This window comes from Simochromis diagramma, unplaced genomic scaffold (genome assembly GCF_900408965.1).
Source record: "Simochromis diagramma unplaced genomic scaffold, fSimDia1.1 OVJJ01000617.1, whole genome shotgun sequence".
Classification (NCBI taxonomy): Eukaryota; Metazoa; Chordata; class Actinopteri; order Cichliformes; family Cichlidae; genus Simochromis; species Simochromis diagramma.
Genome location: NW_024386953.1, coordinates 1,367,921 through 1,391,003, shown reverse-complemented (window position 1 = coordinate 1,391,003; position 23,083 = coordinate 1,367,921). Strand labels below are relative to the sequence as shown.

The 23,083-nt window shown below is 44.7% G+C and overlaps 1 protein-coding gene across 4 annotated transcripts in view; it reads right to left on the bottom strand.

Moving 5' to 3' along the window:
- Nucleotides 1-23,083, bottom strand: part of jmjd1cb (jumonji domain containing 1Cb) — a 97,161-nt gene that overhangs the window by 10,555 nt on the left and 63,523 nt on the right. For 2 of the 4 annotated variants that reach the window (XM_040038570.1, XM_040038574.1), the window contains 8 exons: nt 16,500-16,613; nt 7,203-7,308; nt 6,921-7,045; nt 6,208-6,351; nt 5,375-5,416; nt 2,253-2,523; nt 846-1,397; nt 434-776 (listed from right to left, as the gene is read on the bottom strand). In XM_040038570.1, the coding sequence (XP_039894504.1) occupies nt 434-776; nt 846-1,397; nt 2,253-2,523; nt 5,375-5,416; nt 6,208-6,351; nt 6,921-7,045; nt 7,203-7,308; nt 16,500-16,613 (1,697 nt within the window). Of the gene's footprint in view, nt 1-433; nt 777-845; nt 1,398-2,252; nt 2,524-5,374; nt 5,417-6,207; nt 6,352-6,920; nt 7,046-7,202; nt 10,055-10,100; nt 16,614-23,083 lie in introns of all 4 variants that reach the window. The other 2 variants (XM_040038572.1, XM_040038571.1) reach the window with 2 other exon arrangements.

Sequence of the window (23,083 nt, the reverse complement as noted above, 5' to 3'; positions counted from 1 at the left end):
ATATAAAAAAGTGTTTTACTCTCCTAAAATAGGCCCACAAATCCAGCAGTGGTTGAGCTCTACGATCAAACAGCACCGGAAATAATTCCAACTCCTGGTTTTGGAGTAAGGAAAAGGCCCTGGGAAAAGTAGTCCCACTCCACAGCTGGATCACCACCACATTAATGTTTTTACAGCCGCAGCTCAGGCACCACACCTATGGTATGAATTTCAATAGAATATGTCGCCTTGATCTCGAATTATCACAGTCACCAGATTTTCAGAAACCTCGACCTCTGACCCCTGACCTTGAGATAACAGCTATTGTATCAATTTAAACTCGTACGTCGCTTCATTCTGTCACAGGCGTCCATGTCGCTCGGGCGCCGTCCCAGCATCAGCCCAGGGGTAAAAACACGTGAGCTGAAATATTTAAAACATTGTCTGCACTCACCTGATGACCTCAGAGGACGCAAACTCCAGCCTGCTGCTTACGCTCTTAGTCGCCGTAACGCCGCCTCCCAAGATGCCTTGATGCTGCACGGGAGGTTCCATCTCCGTCCTGCGGCCTCCCTCTGATGGCGAGGGAGACGGCGCTACAGGAGGCGAGGAGACGGGTGAAGGGTTGAGAGAGAGGTAAGGCGAAAGGGCCGTGGACTCGGCCTTTTCGGAAGCGAGCAGTGCCGACACAGCCTCTGAGCTCTCGCGGTGCACGGTGGCCTGGGCGTCATCTGTGATGTCAATCACACCGGTGCTGTGGAGGTGGGACAGCGACGGCGTCTGGGATCGAGATGACGCTAAAACAAAACACAACAAAGTAAGAACACTGAAGTGTCGTCAGAGATGAGAAACTTGCAGCAGCTCACCTTTCACAGTGTTCTTGCTGTTCTCCAGAACGCCGCCCTGGACAACATCAGACATCAGCGGCGTCTGTTGCCGTGGAGACTGGGTGATCTGCGTTACGGCGACCAGTTCCTCGTCTTCCTTTGATAACATTTTGCTCGTTTCCTTCACTACGCTCTTTTTGACATCCTCTGTTGCTTGAAGCTCCGCCCATGGAGACAGGCGGCCAATGACAGACGAGGAATCGTTGGTCTTGGGTCCCTGCAGAAGCGGCTTCTCGTCCTCCTCCATTTTAGAAATGGCACTTGGTTTCACGTCGCTGCGAGTCTTTAGCTCGTTCTCAGAGTTGGGCTCTGAGGAGGAGGAAGAGGAGGAGGAGGAGGAAGATGAGGAGGTGGAGGAAGAAGATGAGCAAGAGGAGTGGGCGGCTCTCTTATTGTGAGGATTTTCTGAGTCGCTGCTCTCGGACAGATCGGATGTCATGTCGGTCTTCGGCTTCTTTGGACCCGCCTTCTTCTCATCTTCGTCACCTTTCCTGCGTTTGTTCGCAGACTGCTTCACCTTGGACTTGGGCTCTGAACAAACGACAAACAGGTGGGATCATTCTGTACCTGTGTGAGACTCTACACGTGGTAGCGACAGATTTATTTTGGACAGATCGTCGTGTAGTCAAAAGTCAGGACAGCTGGGTTCCTTTACAGACATTTGAAACATTTTCAGTATCAAAAACAAAGGCAAGCTGCTGCTCAGATGTTAAGGAAAGAGACAAGAACACGTGCACAGTCACATAACACACACAACTTTCTGTTAATATGTTGGACTGTTGAATCATCATTTCCACCCACCTGTTGTTAGGGGCTGTCAGAATGCACAGTTTTAATATTCAGCACTGGAGGTAAAACCTCAGTCTGACCATGACCATAATCGCCGCAGAGCCAGTGAGAGGTTGGACTGGTTTAGCCACTAAACTGGGTCAGATCCACACACATGGGTGAGGCGTAAAAGTAAACTTTCCTGAACAGAAACCTACAAACTAAATATGATGGTACATAATACATCATGTAAACTAACATCTAACGTCTGGTCCGAGTCTTACGTTAAGCTAACCTTTGCACAGCGACCAAAAATTGCTTCTTTTTCCCATAGGTTAGGTTAAGGTCATAGACTGTACATAAAAGATGGGGAAAGCCACCGTGACATCACATTCTGGTGAAGTCACTTTGTGAAAGGTGAACATTTATGCTGTTGTGATTTCACTGAGACACAGGCATATTTGTTCAGTTTGACTCGATTTATTGTTCTCAATATGACATGAAACTGGACTTTTTACCACAACCACTAACTAACTGGAGTTTTAAGTGGCAGCGCTTCCATGAAACGCCTTCACATGTGTGCATGTTTTAGCTCTCTTGTGATGAAACCCGACTCACCTCGCCCTGCGGGCTCTTCTCTTCGGTCCTTTTCCTCCTCTGGAACGCTGCTATCTGATCCCTTCCTCCTGGAAGAACGAGAGTTGCGCTGCTCTCTCTGCTCCCGCCCGCTGCCACCAGGCGAGTGGTGTAATTGGCTGGCTGGTTGCTGACTCTGCTGCGATTGGCTCAGTTGTTGGGAGGCCAGCATGCCCTGTGAGGCTTTAGAGTTGGGGCCTATTGATGTCATGATGGGGCGAGGGCTGTTAGCCTGGGCTCGTGTGTAATGACTCTACAAGAATGAAAACAGAAATAAATAACAAATTTAATTTATGATCAGAATCTACAGAATCACAAACATAAGTCTGATTTTACCCACCAGTACGTGCACCTCAACAACTCAGTAAAACCTACATCAGATTCTATTGTCTGGTTTCCACTGTTACAGCTGGCAGGCTGTATGCTCCACACAATCAAGCATTGGCTGACACATTTACACATGACATTAACAAACAAAAGAAGTAACTGGGCTACCATGGGTGTGAAGCAACTGTACAGATTATGAAGTAAGAAAGGAACACTGAAACAACTACTACAAACACACCGTTCTTCTATATGGTATCTATACGACAGTCAGATATGTATGACTGCTTGATATACTTCTGCAATTAATTTAAAACATGCCTGAGTTTAGCTTCAGTCAGAGGAACGTCCACAGACACGAACACTCCCTGCAACAGGCTGGAGTCATCAGGCTTTACTTTGTACTTTCTAGTTTCAGAGAATGTTCCTATTTATCACGTGGACAGGAACAAACCTCCATCTGTGCAGTGTTGAGGTTAACCGACAGGCTTTGGGTCCCAGTGACAGCACAGAAGCTTCTGGTAGACAGTAGCTATTATGCAGTTACCTAGTTTAATATGTGAAATCATGTCAGTGAAGTTTAAACTACTTAACTTGGTGGGTGAAGATGCACAGCTAACACTATCAGTCTGCTGGGGGGTTGGTGTGAAAGAGCACAAAGTTAACATCCCCGACTGCAACTGAGGGTCACTGCCTACCGTCATTCAAATGACCCACAGCAGACAGGAAGGACAATATTGCTATGATGCCACCACAGCAGTGATGGAAGATGACACACGGATGACTGGAGCTGTCCTTAACTTGGGTTTTATAGGCTGCAGAGTGCAGGGCAGTGAGCTGATCTCAGGCTAGAGAGAGCTCATCAGTGACAGCACATCCTGATACTGTGACTCTCGCACAGCAACAAAGACACTGTCATTCTGCTTCTTATGGTATATTAGGTAATGAGGTCCCAGAGCTGCAGAGAACATGAAGGTGCATTTGTCTGTAAAGTAGATGAAAACCTACAAACCAGTACGCTCAAATGATTGTAACCAGTATTGTACAAAAGACAATGCTGCACCTGCTGATCTATTTCTGCTGAAGGTGTTCAGTGGTCTGCACGCTGATAACCCCTGTCCCTGAAAGCACACCTGCTCAATACGATTTACTGTACACATACAGCAGAGTACTATGCAACACAGCAGTCAGTGCAATTCACAAGATGTTTACAAGGAACTAAATTTGCTAAATGTCCAATTTGTATTTACAATAAACAACGAGCTGCATGTGATTATCTAGCTTTAGCTCTGCTTTGGAAAACAACATGTTTTTCCATTATAGATGACAGCGATGCCGATCTGGCTACATTTGTGCTGCACGAGAACGTCACCATTTGTAAGTGAAATAAGTGAAATGAGGTCTTTAAGAGTTTTTTGTTTCCATCGCTGTGAAGGCTGACACCGAGGCCTCATTACCAGGCTGTGGCTTCACTTTCTGTTTGTGGCAGTGGGCGCTCCTTTCTCTCCCATTAGTCAGCGTTATCCTTAATTCCCAGCGTCAGCAGGTCAATGAAGTTGCCTCGGAGTGAGAGTCATTGAACTAAGCACCTATCCACTTTTCATGACCAACATGGGCCCGTGGTTATTTCCCTGTAATCACTAGAAGCTGACAAACACTGACATTCAGCGTCGTGTGGTCGATGTTAGTCTGTTCCTGTTAACACAACTCCTACAGACTCTGACTGACATGTTGGAGGCTGCTGTGCCAGTGTGTTTATTCACTCTGTCCCGTTGCTGACCGTGAGAGGGACACATGCTAAAACGGTCAAACCGTGGCTTTGATAAGGACAGAACCTACAGCCAGGCACATGATGCACAGGACATTCAGTGTCTGTGAGAGGTAGTTCTTGAACCACGTGATCTAATCCTTGGTGAAAGGCATAGCAAAAAGCAACCCCACACTGCTGCACTGACCTCTGTGGTCACACACACACACCGTCACAGCTGGGAGCAGGTGAGCCTGGGAACAGCTATATTACCCGGGGTGTGGCGGAGGCTAAAGCAGCCAGTAGATGGCGCTGTGAGAAGCACTTTGGCCTGGTTACTCTTTTAATGAACATGTGAAACGTTGCTGTCTTTGACTTCCATGAACACAGAGCACAGATTTAGGTTTAATGTAATCGGTGTTCACAGAAAACGTTTTAAACTGAATTAATGCCTGAATATTATACGTTTCAGATGATTTAAGCAGGTCAGCTATATTCATTTAACAAACACTGTCACAGAGCTCCACATTTTACCTTCACAGAGTTTAATTTGTCTGCTTATTCAATTACTCCACGAGCAGTCCAAAAGACAAATGGAGTAAAACTATTGATACTTGATGTGACCGAGTGCCTGCTGAGGCAGCCAGTAGTATTTAATAAAACCTGACTTACAGAAATGAACCAATAAGACTGAGAAGACAGATCAGTCCGCTTCCACTGAAGCTGATCACTGACCGTGTTTCCAGCTTTGTCCCAGTGTGTGACGCTGGCCCCAGACTGCATCTCAGTTCAGAGGTGATGTGTGGAATTAGAGCTCCACTGCAGATACTCAGCTTGTTCTTTTATAAGTACCAAATGAAAACAGTAATCGCATCACGGCGCTTCACATTGTAAGTACAACCCTGGGCCTGAGTTAGATTTAGGGGTGTGTGAAAATGTTGAGCACAGAGGACGTCTGTCAGCTTTGTTCTACTGCAGAAAGTGTAGGACTGGAGGGTTGGGAGGTGGTGTAGCAGTGGGGGTTCTGGGGTACCTGAGTGCTGCCAGTGGTCCCGCCGGGTCTCCCTCCCGCCATCTTTAAAATGTCAACGACAACAGGAAAAAATAATAAAAAGAAAAATAACAAAATGAAATGAACACAAAGAAAATGTGGGACAAGGAGAAATGTTGTTATTGACTGCGGGACTGGCTAAGAGTTCAACGTTAGCTCCTTACACCAGCTTGCTTCAAACGAGTCTTACGTGGCAACTTGACATTACATCACCACAGTTTAATGGTCACCTGCTGACATCGCAGGCACATTACACGGAGCCGAGAGGTGAGCAGAACAACAGAGCACCTGTGTGTCTAACCTCTTAGGCGAGGTTCATAGAAACTTTTACGTTAAAGGCAAAGTTGGCAATTTAAAGATACGGTGAACACAGAAAATAAGGAAGGACATTGGTCAAACAGCTCTGTGGAAGATTCGGAGCCACAGCCCTGTTCAGGGAATGCTGAAGATAAGGATGATGACGCGGAGCGTTCAGAGATCTGTGTTGACCAATGTCTCTGACACGGACAGATACACAGGAGGATGCAGATGATGCTGAGATTAGATGAAAAGCAGCAGCTGCTCGCTAACAGAAACAACACCAAAAGCCACATGCTGGATGCATTCAGCTCGACAGTCATGAATACACCAATCTTTTTTATTCTACAGCTTTGTGTGTTTCGTCTCAACTCCACACCCTCATCAACTGAATATTTTGCATACAATCCATATTTATTCCTCATTTCTAATTTTTCACTGAGTACCTACAGCACAGGTGACAGATAGTTTATCACTGCATGTCATATTTGCTTCTGTGTCTGTGCGTCCGTACTCACGTGGGCAGCGTTGTTGTTCTGACTGGATCGCGACCTGCGCCTGGAGGTAATGCCGATGTTTTCCCCTTTCAGCAAAGAGTGAACAACGTCATCCAGAAAGGTCATCTGGACCATGGATGGATCCACGTTCTGAGGCTCTAGCACCTGAGCACACACACCAGGTTCATTCGACACTCGTATCTTGGAGAATTCAAACGATATCAAATGATGAACAGAAACTAGATGCAAATGTAAACAACATCATTACAGTATTTACGTTACTCTGCATGTACAGGTCTATAGCAAGAACAGAATATCTGCAGACTGCTAACCAACCATTACAGGTATCCTTCAGCCTCGGAGTAGATACACCAAAACGGCCTCTGACCCTGAGGTAACTAAGATTCAAACACTTCTGAGCCTGAGTAGATCCATCTATGGTATCAATCTGATTTCAGTGTAAATCAGTAACTGGGCAGTGTCAGATTCATGCGTGCTTTCATTGAAGGCTAACGGGAAAAGTCAAACTCCACTCCTTTTGCCTCTGTCTCTTAATACCAGATGAAATCAGATGAAACGTCTGTAAATGATTATTATTTTAAACACGATGAAGACAGAGGGGTGGCTGTGTCTCAGGTTAAGGTCACACGTCCCATCCTTTCGATCCATTTCACACAGTGTAAAACTACTTAAATAATAACATCACATAACTGTGTGTGAGTGCATCCACGTACCTGGTCATTCATAACGACCATGTTTCGACTGAAGAGGTCGTGATGTGTAATGATACCAGTGAACCACTGGGTGGCCGAGTCTTGTCTGTACACACGCACACGGTAGCCATTTAATGAGTAGGGACCTGCGAGCCACAGGAAACAGTTCCCACTGCAGTTATAGTCCCACTGCATGTTCCTTATAAAACAACTATTACAGTAACGATGTCACTGACGTGGTGAGCTTTAGCAAAATAAGACGGCAGGCTAAAATGCGACCACACAGTCCAAACAAAGACTTACCTTGCATAAAAATTTCCTGCACCTTCTGGTCTTTGAGCCAGCCTTTCACCTCTTCGTGGAGCTGAGGGTTGTCTCTTAACACTGGGTTTTGACTGTCCACCTCATCCTTAAAGACACCAACAAGTACCAGCAAATGATTAAACACGTGTTTGAGTCAAAGCCAGCTCAGAAACAACCAGACTGACACAGACGATGGTTTCTCAGCTAGCGGTGCCACCGTGTTCATTTCAACTTCAAAAGCTAATAACTCTTTAGAATGTTTACATTTCTTTATTAACGTGACCAAATATTTTCACAAAAGTCCCAAATGTAAGAAAAGAAAGAGTTATGTAAGTGAAGCCCACACGTCACAGTGTGTCAGAGCCTCCGTGTCCTTCTTGCACAGGCTGCTGCTAGCTTGTGGATCTTCTGCAAAGTCTAATCTAGACGTCTCTTCCTTGATGAATGGTTCACACCCTGTGCTCAGTCCAGACTGGGATCATCATACCGTACTTGCTGGAATGTGGGTGATGAAAAGATCCAATGATCCTTCTTTCCGGTTCTGGATTTTTCCGTCTGTAATAACAGACTGATTTTCCCTCTGCTAACATCCCTGCTTCCTCTGATGGATGTGTCACTCGCACAGTATGTTGTGGGTTCAGATAAAAAGCTTGGAATAATCTTCAGACAGTTTTCCTGCTTAATTCAGTTCATATCTACAGAATAAAGGTTTTCACATCACACTTCTTTTCTAATGCATTACATTTCAGTGTTTTATGATGTTTTCATGCATGTTCATACAGCAGTCGTGTCAACAAAAACGTGCCTTTTTGATCGTCTACATGAGCTTTAGCACGATGTACAGCAGCATTGTTGTTTAATGACTGAACATGAGGCTGTTAAAGGATTAAATACTAACTAATGCAGTCTCCTCCCTCAGTCCAGACTTCTGGGAAGGGTAGCAGTGCTTGTTTATTTGTGCAAAGGCCTGTCTTGGTAAAAGCTAAAGCAGAAACATGATAAGAGCTAGCACGGGGAACTGAACTCTGTGCGTGAAGTCAGCAGTAGTAACTACAATGACAGAAACTTGCACAGGAAAAAGGGTTTTAACGACCTTATTTTGGGGCACAGATACAAGCTCTTTGTTGTTGTTTTGTGCATTCAGTTTATTTATATCCCGATGACCGCTGAAACTATTTATATAAAGCTGCAAACTGCTCGTCAAAGGTGGCTTTGAAGCAGATGGCAGTTACTTGCACACGTGTCATCCTTTGGTTGTCTCGGTAATCCTGTAAAAGCAGGTCATGTGTCAGCCATCGTATCCTGCCCTGGCGCTCGCAGTCACTGCACACCTCCAAGGTGAGAAAAGTCGGGACCATCTCGCATCGCCGCTGGTTATTTTTCTCTTCGTCACTTGAAGTCATCAAACATCATTAGAGCAAATCCCGCCCGGTGTGGACGCAGCAGCTAAAGCGCCAGCATTATCACCATGGCTGAGACATCAGCGGATTCTCACCGCACTGACTGAAAACATTTAAAAATCCAACTCCTGTCAAAATCTGATGATGTTTATAAAAAAACCAGATTCACTCTGAAACTAGAAACCAGGAAAAAATGAAGTGTTTTTGAAAGACGTGATATTATGTTTCATACAGCTGTGAAGCTCTACTGTCAGTGGCACCGAGCCACAACCAAGTGAAACAAATACCAGAAAGATTCACACACACATATTCCTACATGACACCTTGTTGGAGTAGTTTCTTAGATCTAGTGTACTTGTTATTTATTTTTAAATTATTTTCTGGCTTTATTTACAGACACAGTGAAGAGTGACAGGAAAGCAGAGTGAGAGAGGGGAAGGGCGGCAAAGGGCTGCAGCTCGCCGCTCTTCACCATCATACGGCCGCCCGCTCATCCCTCTGAGCTGACTCATTTATTAATGTACACTTTGTACCACAAAGTGTTAGTTTTTACTCTTCTGTGACCTCGTTTTGATTTCACAGTATAAGGCCCTCACTCTGCACACTGCTACGTACTCTTTTTATTCTTTATCCCTTCGCTGTAACACATTAAAAGTATCAATAATTACATTTTTCTATAACAACAGATTTTCTGCTGTGACAGTAAAAACACCAAGGTAACAGGTATAAGACAGAGACATCACAGACACAAAGGGATGCTAAAAGACGTCCGAGTAACCAAACCACAGACACCACACCGTCTCACAGCTCCGTGCACACAGCTCAGTCAGGAGCTTATGTGCACTACAGCTCGTGTAGTAACGATCCATTCTGAGATGTTCCAGAATAAAACGGATTATTGGTGTTTCAATCAAATAAGACGAGTTGCTCCTTATCCTGGTGACGGGCTGAGACAGCTCAGTAGCTGCTCTGATCTCTGAACGTTTTCTCATATATGAGATCATCTATAATCTTCTCTATTGTTAATTAGTGTTTACAAAACTGTGAGATAAGAACTGGGTGTGAGCACACGTCCGTGTACGTCTCCTTACAGATAAAGAGTGGCAGGAGTCAAAAAGACACAGAGGCTGAGGCTCAGCAGGAAGTGAGGCCGCTTTCATTTCACCTTCTCTTTCATCTCCTTCCCCTCCCTCTCTGATCCTGCTGCAGTGCTCTACTTTCAAAACCTTTTTTAACTCCAAATTAAACCAGTGTAGCCTAAAAATAGCCCAGTGGAAAGCAGCGTGTCTCATATTCTAGAGTTTGTCCTTCTGATGACTAATGACCTCTGTTAATAGACTCCTCTAACTCTTAATCCATCCCAATGAGCGCACACACTATTCTCTGTGTGTGAACAGTGGGGCTATGATGTTGCCTGGTTTGTTAGTCAGTATGAACCTGCAGTGATGTCTCCTCTGAGCTGTTTTACTCCTGACAGAGTCAGAGCCTCGCAGAGCACATCGTTTCATGCTGCAGCTACAGCATGTTTAACTTATCCTTACACCCATACCTGTGAATATACAGTGTAGACGTGTTTACACACCACACAAATACACAGCGTAACCAAGGCAACAGGCTAATGCAACCAAGCTTGAAGCTAGCTTACATGAATATGAAAAAAGAGACATTATAGTCATGGAGCAAAGATTTTGAGTAGTGTGAAGACATTCAAAGGTTTGTCAAAGAGGAAAATCTGTGTGCACAAGTTAAAATTGTATCCTGTGAGTCCATCTGCTGAGATTCTGGCAAAGACTGCAGCTTCACCATTCATCTTTGCTGGTATATAAAGTAGTGGGCTTGGAGAAATGTCAGTTTGAAACGATGTTCTGAAACTAACTCGAGTCCAGCAACAATTTGACTCCTTTTTCTGATGGCAGTCAAAACTGAATGAGTGATGTAAGCTGGCAAAGACGAGCAAACTTCCAAAGCTTTTGTTTTGTCAGATCTGTGTGCTGACTCTATACACGTGGTTTTACGGCGCTCTTACATACGTTGCATCATAGTCTCCCACACAAGCCTCAATCAGACACAGCAGGTGACTGTGCAACAGCACAGAGCAGCTTTTGTATTAGGAACACTGCAGGGCATAAAGCCAGAAACTTGCTCTGAGGCTGTCAGCTGAACACTATTAAAATGGGTGTGTCAGCTGCTTGCTGCCTTCCTCCCCCAACAGTCACACTTCATGGAGGAAAACAAAGAAAACTTCTTAATTTTAAACACACAGAAGTGATCCTGCAATGTGAACAATACTGAAAGTCCCCTCATGACACCATCAACGAGTCAGGCTGGCAGCAGCTTCCATGAAACCCAATACTTGGTACTTTGTGGTTTCCAGCCATATCTCCATTGGATGTTCCTGATGAACTCCTAAATCCCATATCCCCTTCATCAGACTCGACTTTTCAAAGTGAATTTACACTTAACAGAAGGAAACTGTGTTTGGTCGGCTCTATTATTAACAGATGAATCTGTATTTGGTGCTCTAGTAATACATTTGGGGCAGCGGGACAGCATCTGTTCTGTGGTTTATATGACTCGGCTGTTTTGATACTGGACTGATAAGCATGCTCACACTATGTGGTTAGCAGTTGCCTCCTAAGCTTGCTCCTGTCCACTGTGTTTGTGCTGTTGGAGCATTTAATGATCACATGAAGTAAAGTTCTACTCTGCTGTACGTGAGAGAAACAGAGAGCATCTCTGCAGAAAGGTGGAGCGACAGATCTGAAACACTCAGTGTGTGCATCGTTTGGTCAGATTGGTGAGTCAGCACTAACAGTTTTATTATCTGGCTGCTGCTCTTCAGCTTCAGACCACAATTTTCTAGTAACAGGGACACACACACACACACACACACACACACACACACACACACACACACACACACACACACACACACACACACACACACACACACACAGACAGACAGAACTGAGCAGCAGCCTGGGTTGGCCCACTAAACACTGACTTCATTGTACCGTTTATGCCAAACAGATTGCAGTCCCCGCCCCCTCCCACTCTCTTCTTCCTGTCCAACTCCAAAAAGAAATAAATAAAACTCTCTGAGGCTGCAGCGCACAGAGTGTGAGAGAGACACGACTGTTTTTACTAAAGAACGGGGAGCTCTGTGTGAACATGAGTGATTTAAGAATAGAGGAATTTGCATTGTGTGTGTGTGTGTGTGTGTGTGTGTGTGTGTGTGTGTGTGTGTGTGTGTGTGTTACAACTCCTCTGCAGTCAGCACTGCCCCCTCCAACCTGACACTCCTTCCTGTTTCAGTCACCACTCATGTGGCAGACTGTGTAGTGTCAGTGTGTATATTGTAGTCATGTGGTTTATCATGAAGTGTGTATTCATTTGACTTCCTTTCAATATTATTTATACAGCACCAGATCACAATGAGTTGTCCCAAAGCATTTAATATTGAAAGGTAAAGACCTCTATACTGATACAGAGAGGCCCCAACAACCAAGCAGCCCCCTACGATCTGCTGCCACCAGCTGAGGGTGAGGGGAGGTCACCTGGTGATTCTAAATCGTCCACAGGTGTGGATGTGGGTGCTCGTCTCTCTCCCCTGTGAGCTGATCTGTCCACAGAGCACCCCCGCCTCTCGCCCTATGGTAGCTGGGACAAACTCCAGCCCCCATGAGCCTGATAAAGATAAGCGGAAGAGCATGGATGGATGGATGGATTTGCATGTCTTATTTTGATATACTGTATTTGCACATTCAGTGGCCGTGTTGTTTATTCTAACAATCACGCTACATCATGCATAAAAGTTGTACAGTGTGTGGAAATCTATAAAACAAATCAAATCACAACTCGGGGAACACGGCAGCAGCTGATTCAACTTCTGTCTGACTGCAAAGACAACACAATACATGTTGCTTTTTCTGACTTGGGTTAAATATGAACTTCTGCCCAAGACAGTGAGTGCAGAACAGTCTTCTCATTAGGTAGGCACCGAGTGGAACACACTGTTCCAGCCAACATAATACAACAAGCTGCGTTCAGCTGCACAGCACTGACACACGAACACAAACATCAAACCGCCTCACCAAGCGCGCACAGCACAAGTGTGCATGCCTCAGTTACTCACTGTTTTGAAGCTACGGTGTCTGCTGTATCTCTGCAGTCAGTGTCTGTGTGCTAATGTGCAGGTGTGAGTCAGTCACGTGCAAACATGTCAATCAGAGGACAGACTGCACATGCAGCTTATGGTCATGTTCAGGTTTGGCAGTGTTACATCCAGCAGACAGACCTCCCTGCGCTCCACAGCCAGCGTCCCTCCATGGCTGCTGTATCCAACATAATTATGAATGACTCATTTTTCATTAGCACATTTAATTTGGTTACAATGTGTACAAAATGTGCTCAAAATCAACAAATCTGACATTCTTTTTTAGAGTAAAGAAATCCTCTTGATGAAAATCATCACTCGCATAAAGGCAGCAGGGAGGTCTGAGTTTCCACGCTGCTCTCAGTCGCTGTGAGCAGGTTAGGACAGGACAGCCAGAAGGCTCATTTCAAATCAACATTCCTGCTTTAATGAGCCTTCTGTCCACAACAGAAATGAGACCAGTATGGTTGGAGTGTAGAGTAAAGCAGGAACGACGTGGCCATTTTCATTTCCGCTCATTAAAGAAAAGGCACCAGCACTCAGCGGCACACATATCAAAAGTAACAAAGTACTATGATTGTTCATCATTTTTATTAAGGCTGTTTCAGTTTCATCTCATTTTTATAGGCTGCTTCTTTTTTCCAGCTACAGCCTTCAGGGGTTGCCACAGCAGATCATTCACCTCCATCTCACCCTGTCCTCCGTATCCTCCTCTGTCACTACATCCATGAAATCTGCCCAGTAGCTCCACATTCATCACACTTTGTCCAGTATTTCCACCATCCCTGCTTTGCACATGCCCAAACCGTCTCAGCCTGAACTGCTGCTCCGATGGACTCGTTTCTAATGCTGCTCACTCCCAATGAACATCTGAGCATCCTCAGCCTCCTGTCTTTGTGTAAGAGCCTCATCAACACCTGCTTCTCTCTATCTAACTCTGTCTTGCTTCTAATGACTTTGATTTCTCTTCTCTGCCGTCTGCAAACATCATACTCCGCAGACACTCCTGCATGACCTCATCTGAGGGGCTCAAAGCAGATGCTGGTGTAATCCAGCAGCTGCACACTTCACCACTGTGTCGCTATCCCCGTGGATGCCCTGCACCATCCTCACATACTTCTCTTCTCCTGACGTCCTCATGCAGCACCACATTTACTCTCCTGGCACCATCATAGTCTCTCTAACTCCACGAGACAAAGTGCAGTTCCTTCTCTCCTTCTCTAAACGTCTTCATAAACACTCTCAAAGCTAACAGCACACCTGCAGTGCTGCCCCGTGAGCATCACATCAGCGTCGTCCCTCTGTAGTTACTACAGTGCTGCACATCACCTTTGCTCTTTAAAACCAGTAACAGTACACTTCTTCATGCATCCTCTCACTCATTATGTTTCCATCTGTATCCCTAATCTCTGCCCAGCCAGCTGATACAGGTCCCACTGTGTTTCCCTGGTATCCAGCCTCGCCTATAACTCACTATGAACCACACTTCTAGTCTCCCAGTACTCCTGTCTACTGTCTACATCTCCCTGACTTTTCTTTACTAATTCTAAACCGTGGCTCTTGCTCTGTAGGCTCCAGAGGAAGAAGTTAGTAATGAGATCAAACACCTTCCTGGCAGCTCCCCTCACCACTTCAGCAGTACTTTATCAGTCATCTGGTGACTCGTCCCTACCACTCATTGCCCAGCTCAAATCTTCCCCTGACCAACATTCTTTCTTCGTTAGTTTCCACCATTTAATCCAAGCCTTTTGTCTTAGTTCACTTCCTCTTCTTGATTTCCAAACTCATCCTACAAACTAGCCCCTGACACGAGCCAGCTACACTCCCCCGGCAGCTACTGCCACCTCACAGTCCCTCTTTCAAATTGCAGCTTCTGAAAATCATGCAGTCCACCTGTGTGTACGTTCATCCACTTTTACACGTCACTCTATACTGACCACAGCCTTTTCACAACATCCACTGCCCTCCTTATCGACCCAACACCATCTAATCAACCTCTGTTCAGGGGCGGCTGTAGCCCTGGAGGTAGAGCGGGACCATCTACCCACTGAAAGGTAAGTCTGCATGCCCAATGTTCTTAGGCAGGGTATTAAGACCAACCTGCTCTCTAATGGGTCCATCAGAGGGAGACTGTTATGATAGCAGTCTCCCTCTGTCAGTGTAATCATAGAAAGCACTTTAAACAAGTGCTTGAATGAATGGATGAATGAGGCACGTAAAGAGATAAGTCTGTTTACTTCCTGTGCCTACGCGTCCAATGAGCTGCAGCCACCGATTTCTACTCACGACCACTTTATCCAACTTACTCCAGAATGTCTTTTTCTTCTGACACCCAGCCTATGAGGAATACATCCTGACATTCAGCCTTAGATTCATGATCGTAGCTGACACTCTTCACCTGCACACACTACAACCCGATCAGCGGATCAGTCCTCCGCTCATCCAGTCCAGGGCCTACTCAATGTTTCTTCCTATCTAATAGTTTGAATGCACCTTCACTACCTGCTATTCAGTTGTATATCCAACCCATCATAATCGCTAAAGGACACATTTCTTCATTAAACATGACAAACTGTGGATTTTAAACTGTTGGTCAAACAAAACAAGGTGTTACTGATGTGTACTGTATAGCTTTCATCATCCAAGGCTCCTGCCTGGGTGCTGCAAACACAGTGACCCACTGTTGGCCTACAATAGATGGATATCAGACATATATCAGCCTCACTTGGCCACTTCTATCTGCAGTGTGGGTTTGTGTGTTAATGTAACAGCAGACCACTCAAAGCTTGCTATCAGCGCCGAGTTCCTGTCAAGTGTTTCTGCAGACAAACAGACAACATGAAACTAGCATCAAAAAACATTTATGACGTAATGCTGTTCAACCTGCAGGTGTACAGGTGACATGCTCACTATTCCCAGGAGCTCTGTATGTTTTTACTGCTAACTAACAAGTCTGTGTTACTCTGTGTTAAAGGGCCACCCTGTCTCCCTCCACTCTTCCTGACAGAAATGGCTTGCAGGACAAAAGTTCAGGAGATGAACAAGCGTCACGAACGTGCCCATCTGTGCCACCGCGCACCTGGCAGGGTGACCACAAGAAACACTCTCCATCTGTTTTCTCTTATTTGATGATGACTGATCGGTGCAGACACTCACATTATTTTAAAGGGTTAAAGTCCTGTGTGTGTCCACACGTGCCTGGACACGTATGTGTTTGTCATATGTGGAGATGAGACATGAAAGTCTAGAGAGTGAATAGAAATCAAATAATAACTGTAATACATGATTGCATCAGCAGGGAAATTCCTTACACTGCTTATCAAGCCGTTTCCTGCTACTATGACCACGGTCGATTTCATCACCGTCTATGGCACCACTCTAAGTGCAGTGACGTACTAGAAACTACAATGAAGACGCTAAATTCTGCTTTTAGGTTAGTAGGGCCAAGTGCAGTGACTCATGCAACAAGATCCTAAAATACGTCTGATAAATTTGTTTAATATCACGAATAAGCGTGATCACAGCGAGAGGCAGGAATGCTGAACAAGTGGCATGAAACAAAAATTCATCTCAAGGATTTTTTTTACCTGACTTTCAGACATTTTAATGAAAGTATGTGCGTAAAAGCAAATATCTGGAAATAGAAAAGCACAGCTGCTGGTGTAATCTTTTCAATCTCTGCGTAATCGAAACAGCAAACACCAACACTGAGATGAAAAAAGCCCGTCCGGCTGTGAATACCTGGTACGGATGGTAGGCTGAGTGGTCTGACAGGAAGTCCAGCTGTCGGTCCAATAGGAATTCCACTGCTGCCACTGAAGACAACAGGCGCTCCCCCACCACCGGCTTAAATGTCTGTAAAGAAAACACATCACAGTCAGCAGCTGCAGTTTTACGGTGGAGCTCGTTTCTGCGAGCAATCGTTCAGATGTCACCAGGATATATTTAGATCTCAGTGTTTCATGGAAATATTCAATTCTACAATACATTTTAGGTACGATTCATTTGGAGCTGCAGCTAATGGGACGAAATCAGATGTCAGAAATGTAGGAAGAGGAAACGGGGAGAACGAGAGACAAATAACAGAGCTATGGAAAAGATTAGGGAGGAAAAGCACGAGCGGAGACATGATGAAGAGAGACGCAGAGCAGGGCATGAAGAGGAGCTCCAGAGTGATGAATAAATTAATGAGCAGAGGAAGTCTGACAGTTGAAAGGCAGCACACTCCACTTTGATGTTCCCGCTTTTACACAAAGACACGCACACGCTCTCTGACAATGTCAGCCTATGGCTCAGCTGCCCATGCTGCGCAGAGACCGGCTGCATCCTGTTAAATAGTGTTTATAGAAATATATACGTTTATATTTCAGCGCCTGACGTCAGTCGACCAGTCACAAAACTAAATGGAAAAATGAAAGAACGAGGGTCACGGCAGTGGACGAGTGCATGTTTGTGCTGCTGTGGGTTCATGGTTACATAACGAGGCCAGTCTGGTGGAGAGATTAGAGGTGAAAACCATGGCTACTGTGAAGCTCTGCTCCCAAACACACACCCACAGGAGGCAGAAGCACATCGTGTGTGTGTGCAACTCTATTTCTGTCCATGCAGATCATATTTCCAGCATTTACTAGCAGAATGCAATTGCTAGCATTGTATGTATTTAAGAGGGTTAGGGTTACAAATGTCACAAGTGTCCAGGATGTCATACATCATCAGCATTTCTGGCCAGCAGGGTCTATCCAGGGTTCTTCTGGACCCTGGTGATGCAGGTCTACCCAGGTCCAACAAGCAGATCTGCCGTTTCTAGTCTTGCTTGTTTTTTCTGCGACTCTGCTGGATTTAAAGATAGTCTCCAGCTGATCTTAGAAAGAAGAACTCAGTAGCAGGAAACACGTCATCTGTATCTCAAATTCACAATCTTTCACAATCGAATTATTATTTAACAAAATCAATGGCCAACACATGAGTCAGGACATTTTATAAAGTAAGGTACAGGAAATGATTTGCAACATACTAGTTTCTAAAAACCAAGACTGCCCAGCGTGCACTGTCAGGTTGTTTAAAGGACGCAGCAGAAGGTTAAACCTTTCACACTTATGTTTCATTATCACCACAAATGTCTTCAGAAACATCCACAGCTATGTGCATGTCCTCTCAGACCCCTCTCTTTGGTCTCTGTCCTTTGCCCCACTGCTTCAGTCTCTGTCTGTGGACGCCTCCATGACTGCATCATTTAGCAACGGAGGGCAACAGCAGAGGAAATGCAAAGGTTATATGCAATTCACAGGTGCAAGGCTGATGAGTCACGGCACTCTCAACAGCTTATTGTGAAAGAAAATTTCACAACGTCGCTTGTGCCAGCGTAGCTCAGCGGCTAAGCAGCAACCACAGAGCAGTGTCCTGGGTTCGAGTCTGTCTTCCTCGTCACTGTGTAATTAAGGCAAATGCCAAAAAAACGATGTTTAATTTTTCCATTTCCCGTTGATTCAAGACGAATTTCAAAACTGGCCGAACAGTTCAGAAAGCTCAGCCATCGAAAATGAACATCGAGCCCAAATTCAGGTCTCAAAACGTACGTCAGTCTTGTGTTCAGGTGAGTGTTTACCCACTGAGTCACTTCCACACACACAGAACCCATGGAAAGGTTTTATAAACAGACACTGGAGCTGTCCTACACATCAGAAGTTATGCTTGGTCCATTTTTATAAATAACACTGGAATCACAAACTTCACCAAATTATATTTGAAATAACATTTTTGACTTGCATCAATTAGAAAAAACAAAAACAAGAAGCAAAGATCAAATGATTTTTTCTACATTCCACTTCACCACGATGGGTTTGGCTCGTAAAACAAATGCAGGCGCTCTCTAAGCTGAAACTCAGGGCCTGGTGTTCATGCATTTAGTCCAGGTCATGGAGAAAAAACACTTTGTTCTCCAAAAGACAACAATTAATGCTAAAATGAGTTTATTTAAAAATGAACAAATGCTTGAGTCATAAAAACGTGACGAGATTATGTTTTTAAATCATCAGTGGTAAATAACTGAGACTGCTGGATTAAGATTAAAGTTTTTAAATAAACCTTGATCGTCTCCCTCTGAAAGGACTTCAGCTCCTCCATCTTCTTAAAGACACTGCACACTGATTCAAGACAGGCACACACACACACACACACACACACACACACACACACTCTGAGGTCCTTGTATTTAGAGATAAAAATACAATGAAAACTCTCGGGGAACCAGAACATCTCGGGAGAACAGACACGGCACAGCGGCATGCTGGGAAAGCAGATCAGTCCCCGTGAGCACAAAGACATTTCCTCTGCTGCTGTGTGTCTATAATTGACAGAAGTTCAATAGATTGTAAAGGAGAATGAAGAGGAGATTATGAGCTCATGCCTCGCTAAGAAACCTCAAGAGGTTACCACACGCGAGCTTCAAGGAAGCCGCTGCCTCATCAAAGACAGCGAGAACGATTGCATCAGAAAAAGATTGCGTCAAATTGAAACACACATGAGCAGTTTCCTCTCGACTCTCCGTATCAATAAGATATCCAGTGAACCATCAGAGCGTCCTGACTGCTCAGCCAGGGCCCAGAACGCCACCTACACGTGCAAACATCCCTCACTCAGTGAATTGTGCAGCTAGGAGACACTGACAGATGTACATATGCATTCGAACATTTGGTGTTTAGTGAGTCTCATTAAAGTTGTTTGTGTTGCTGTTTTTAGCACGCTTCCACTGAAGGGTCAATGTTTCAGGGAACAAAGCCAGGAGTTGAACCCACAGTAAGTAATGACCCACAGCATCCACATAAATGCACCCAGAGTGTTCGTCTGTGTACAGTGGGCACATTATGTCTGTGCTATAGAACACTGCTAACTGTACGAGTGCTGAATAAACAAACTTATATGATCACTTACAGATCTCATCTGCTTTGATCACGTGACACATGCATGCATACTAAAGTGTTTTTACCAGCTGGAAACGTCCAGCTGGGAGCTCTTGGGAACACTTGGGAAGTGCAGGGTTTTTACAGCTGAGATATTGTGTATCATAGCAACTAAAGTATGTGTGAGATGTTACAAAGGGCCCTCAGTGACTGCGAGTTACCCGATGAACCCATGAAGAGTGAGGCGTTCTTTAACCATCACTTTGTAAATGAATTCAGATAGTGGACCAGGTGACTATACTGTGCATGGACAGTATCGTTTGATAATTTCACAAACTATACTGTCGCTGTCAACAATTATTCTAAATGTCATCATATAACTCAAAAGCAGCGTAGTGCAAAGCTGGGTTTGCACCAGTACTGTCCCTCAGTGATCCCACATTACTGTGGCAAAGCCTGAACAGCTACAGAGCTGCATGTCTGCTGCATGTCTGCTGCTGTTCTATGGTGCGGTGGTTTTGTCTGCCTGCATTTCTCTCTGCTTATGTACAGCCTACAGACCTACACAGACATGCTTCTGTGCAGTCTGTCACAGCTTGAGCCTGCATAGGTTTTATTTATAGTTATTATTATTGCAGGGTCTACCTTACAATATGAAGCGCCTTGAGGCCACTGTTGTTGTGATTTGGCACTGTATAAATAAAGCTGAAACTCTTCTCCTGTTCACCAGGAACAGGAGGACACTGAGCTGAACGTTAGCTGGGTTGCTTTTCTGGCGGCCTTCAGCCTTTCTGTATTTTCAGTTCAAGTGTTTATCATTTCCTCTTGATAATAATAATCAGTAGGTTCTCTATTGGCTTCAGGTTAGGCAAGGTGGTTGGCCAATCAAGCACAGTCTCATGGTCAGCCAATCACTGGTAGTAGTTGTGGCACTTTGACCAGCTTGTCAGCAGAGGGAAACATGAGATGCTCTAAACGTTCCTGGCAGATGGCTGCGCTGTCTTTGACTTTGATAAGACATAATGGACCAATCAGCATCAACGAAGCGCATGATGCAGCATCTACAATCATCACAGACTGCAAACTGTACACTGCACAGCGCTCCCTCGTTTGTCGCGCGAGTTACGGTCTAAAAATAACCCACGATCATCAGCAAAGTCAGCTTTATTTTCTACAATTATTATAAAGTTTTAAGGCTGTAAAACCTCACTACACACTTTATACACTCAGACAGGCGTGAACATCTTCACACATTTGTCTCTTGTTTAAACTCTCTCAGAGTTCAAACATTCGTGGAAAAATAAGTCCAGTATTATATTATAATCTAAAAAATACAGTAACTTCAAGGGCTGGGCCATATCATACCAGTAATACCAGTATAATGTTGGGCAATGATAAGAAAATGAGATATCGCGATAGTGCAGTGCCTTTGTTTTCATACGCACATGGCGGAAAAAGCATGGTGGCGACGGAGAATGAGGAGGGCGAAAGTAGATCGTTGAGTGAAACAGATGAACCAGAACTGGTTTGTAAAAATGCTGCAGCTTCAGTGGTGTGGAACTGGTTTAGCTTTCGTCCGTCAGACACACAACAAAGCACATTTTTTGGTAGAGCGTGCTAGCGGGCCGTCGTTATTACCGAAACGATTTTATGTGCACGGCGCTCGAAAATCTGTCAAATGTTTACGTACGACTTTGCTAAGCTATGAAGCCGCACCGCTTGATGGATTGTCGGAGCATTACGGCTGTCGTAGGCGGAGCCTCGCGGAGTGATACGTACTGTGCTTCAACATAATATTACCGTGTTGTGTGTGTATAACCTCTTTTTAAGTTTTGTGGATATTATACATGTTATGCTGAGGATATGTCGGCCAGTTTCCACTGGAAATGCCTTTTGGTTAAACTGTCAGCAAAGAATTTGCATTTGCACTGTTACATTTTTATATAACTTTAATGCACATAAAAAACAGCTGCTTGTTTAAGTGAAAATACATTGATTTTTTTTTTTTTGCACTAATAAAGTTGTGGAGTTATAAAGTATTTTGTTTCGCGTCAATTATATCGTCAGTTATATCGTTATTGCAAATTTTCAAATATATATCGCGATAAATATTTTTGGCCATATTGCCCTGCCCTAGTAACTTCTACCTTCCTTTAGCATCTTGCTCTGCCTTTGGGTGCTACCACAGGAGCCTTTGACGGTGCAAAACGTTTCGTCGACATTGTTGTGTTTGTTGGGGAGAAAACGTACAAACACACAGTGCAGCAGAGTCACACTGCTGGGATCGAAGATTTATGTAAATTTGACAAGCTGAACGCACTCTGCCCTGGACAGGAGACACAGCACGAGACTGATTGACAGTGGTCTACAGCCAATCGGGACGCAGAACACATGTGCTGTAAAAAACAAACAAACAACAAAAACCTGCAAAATCGACAAAAATAATCCACAAAAGAGCAAAGCTGCGAAAGGTGAACCGTGTTATAGCGAGGGAGCGCTGTACTTCAAAGAATCTTCCTCCACCGGGGACAATACGGCACAACTGTGCTCTACACAACCGCACAAACAACACTCTGCAACACAGACGTGATTCTACCTGAAACATGAAATGACCTTTAAATCCAAATGAGGCTCAACTGTAAGTGAAAACCTCTCTTAGTATCAGAGATTTATTCTTCCATGGTGTTGAAAGCAAACGAGCAGCTCAGCTCTCCGAATAACAACGTCGTCTGTAGGTTGTCTAGACGAACACAAGAGCGTGTTGGGCACTTTTCATGTTTGCGATGTCTAAAAACACAAAAGATTTATAAGATTTGTGAATCTGATCTTGGTGCAGTGCTGCGCTGACGAGCGGGGTTGTCTAAGTGGGTCACACACACACAACGGTTTCTACTCCAGAAATCCACAGGCTGTGTTCAAAGCTACTCATTACTTTGATGGTAGATGACTGGAGTCATCAAACCAAACTGCTGTCGTACATAGTAATGAACCGTTTGCCTCGGCTGCTGGAGGTCGAGGCCTGTATGTCAATCAGGCCCGTAACAATGACACGACTTTGACACTCATTACATGTGCCCTGCAATTTGATACAAGGACGACATATGCAATATTGCAGAACCTCACAGCATCTAATAAACTGTAGAATTTATTATATAAAATTATTTGTATAATAGTTTCTAATAAACTCCCTTCATGCTTTGGCTGGATTTCACCTTTAGCTTCAATATCCACAGCTCTTTAAGCTGCCTCATCATTACTGTCTTACATCCACAGCGATATGCTAATCTGATTCTCTGGTAGTTTTGGAGAAGCAAACAGGATCAGCCGGTCCTGGATCAGCCGGTCCTGGATCAGCCGGTCCTGGATCAGCCGGTCCTGGATCAGCCGGTCCTGGATCAGCCGGTCCTGGATCAGCCGGTCCTGGAT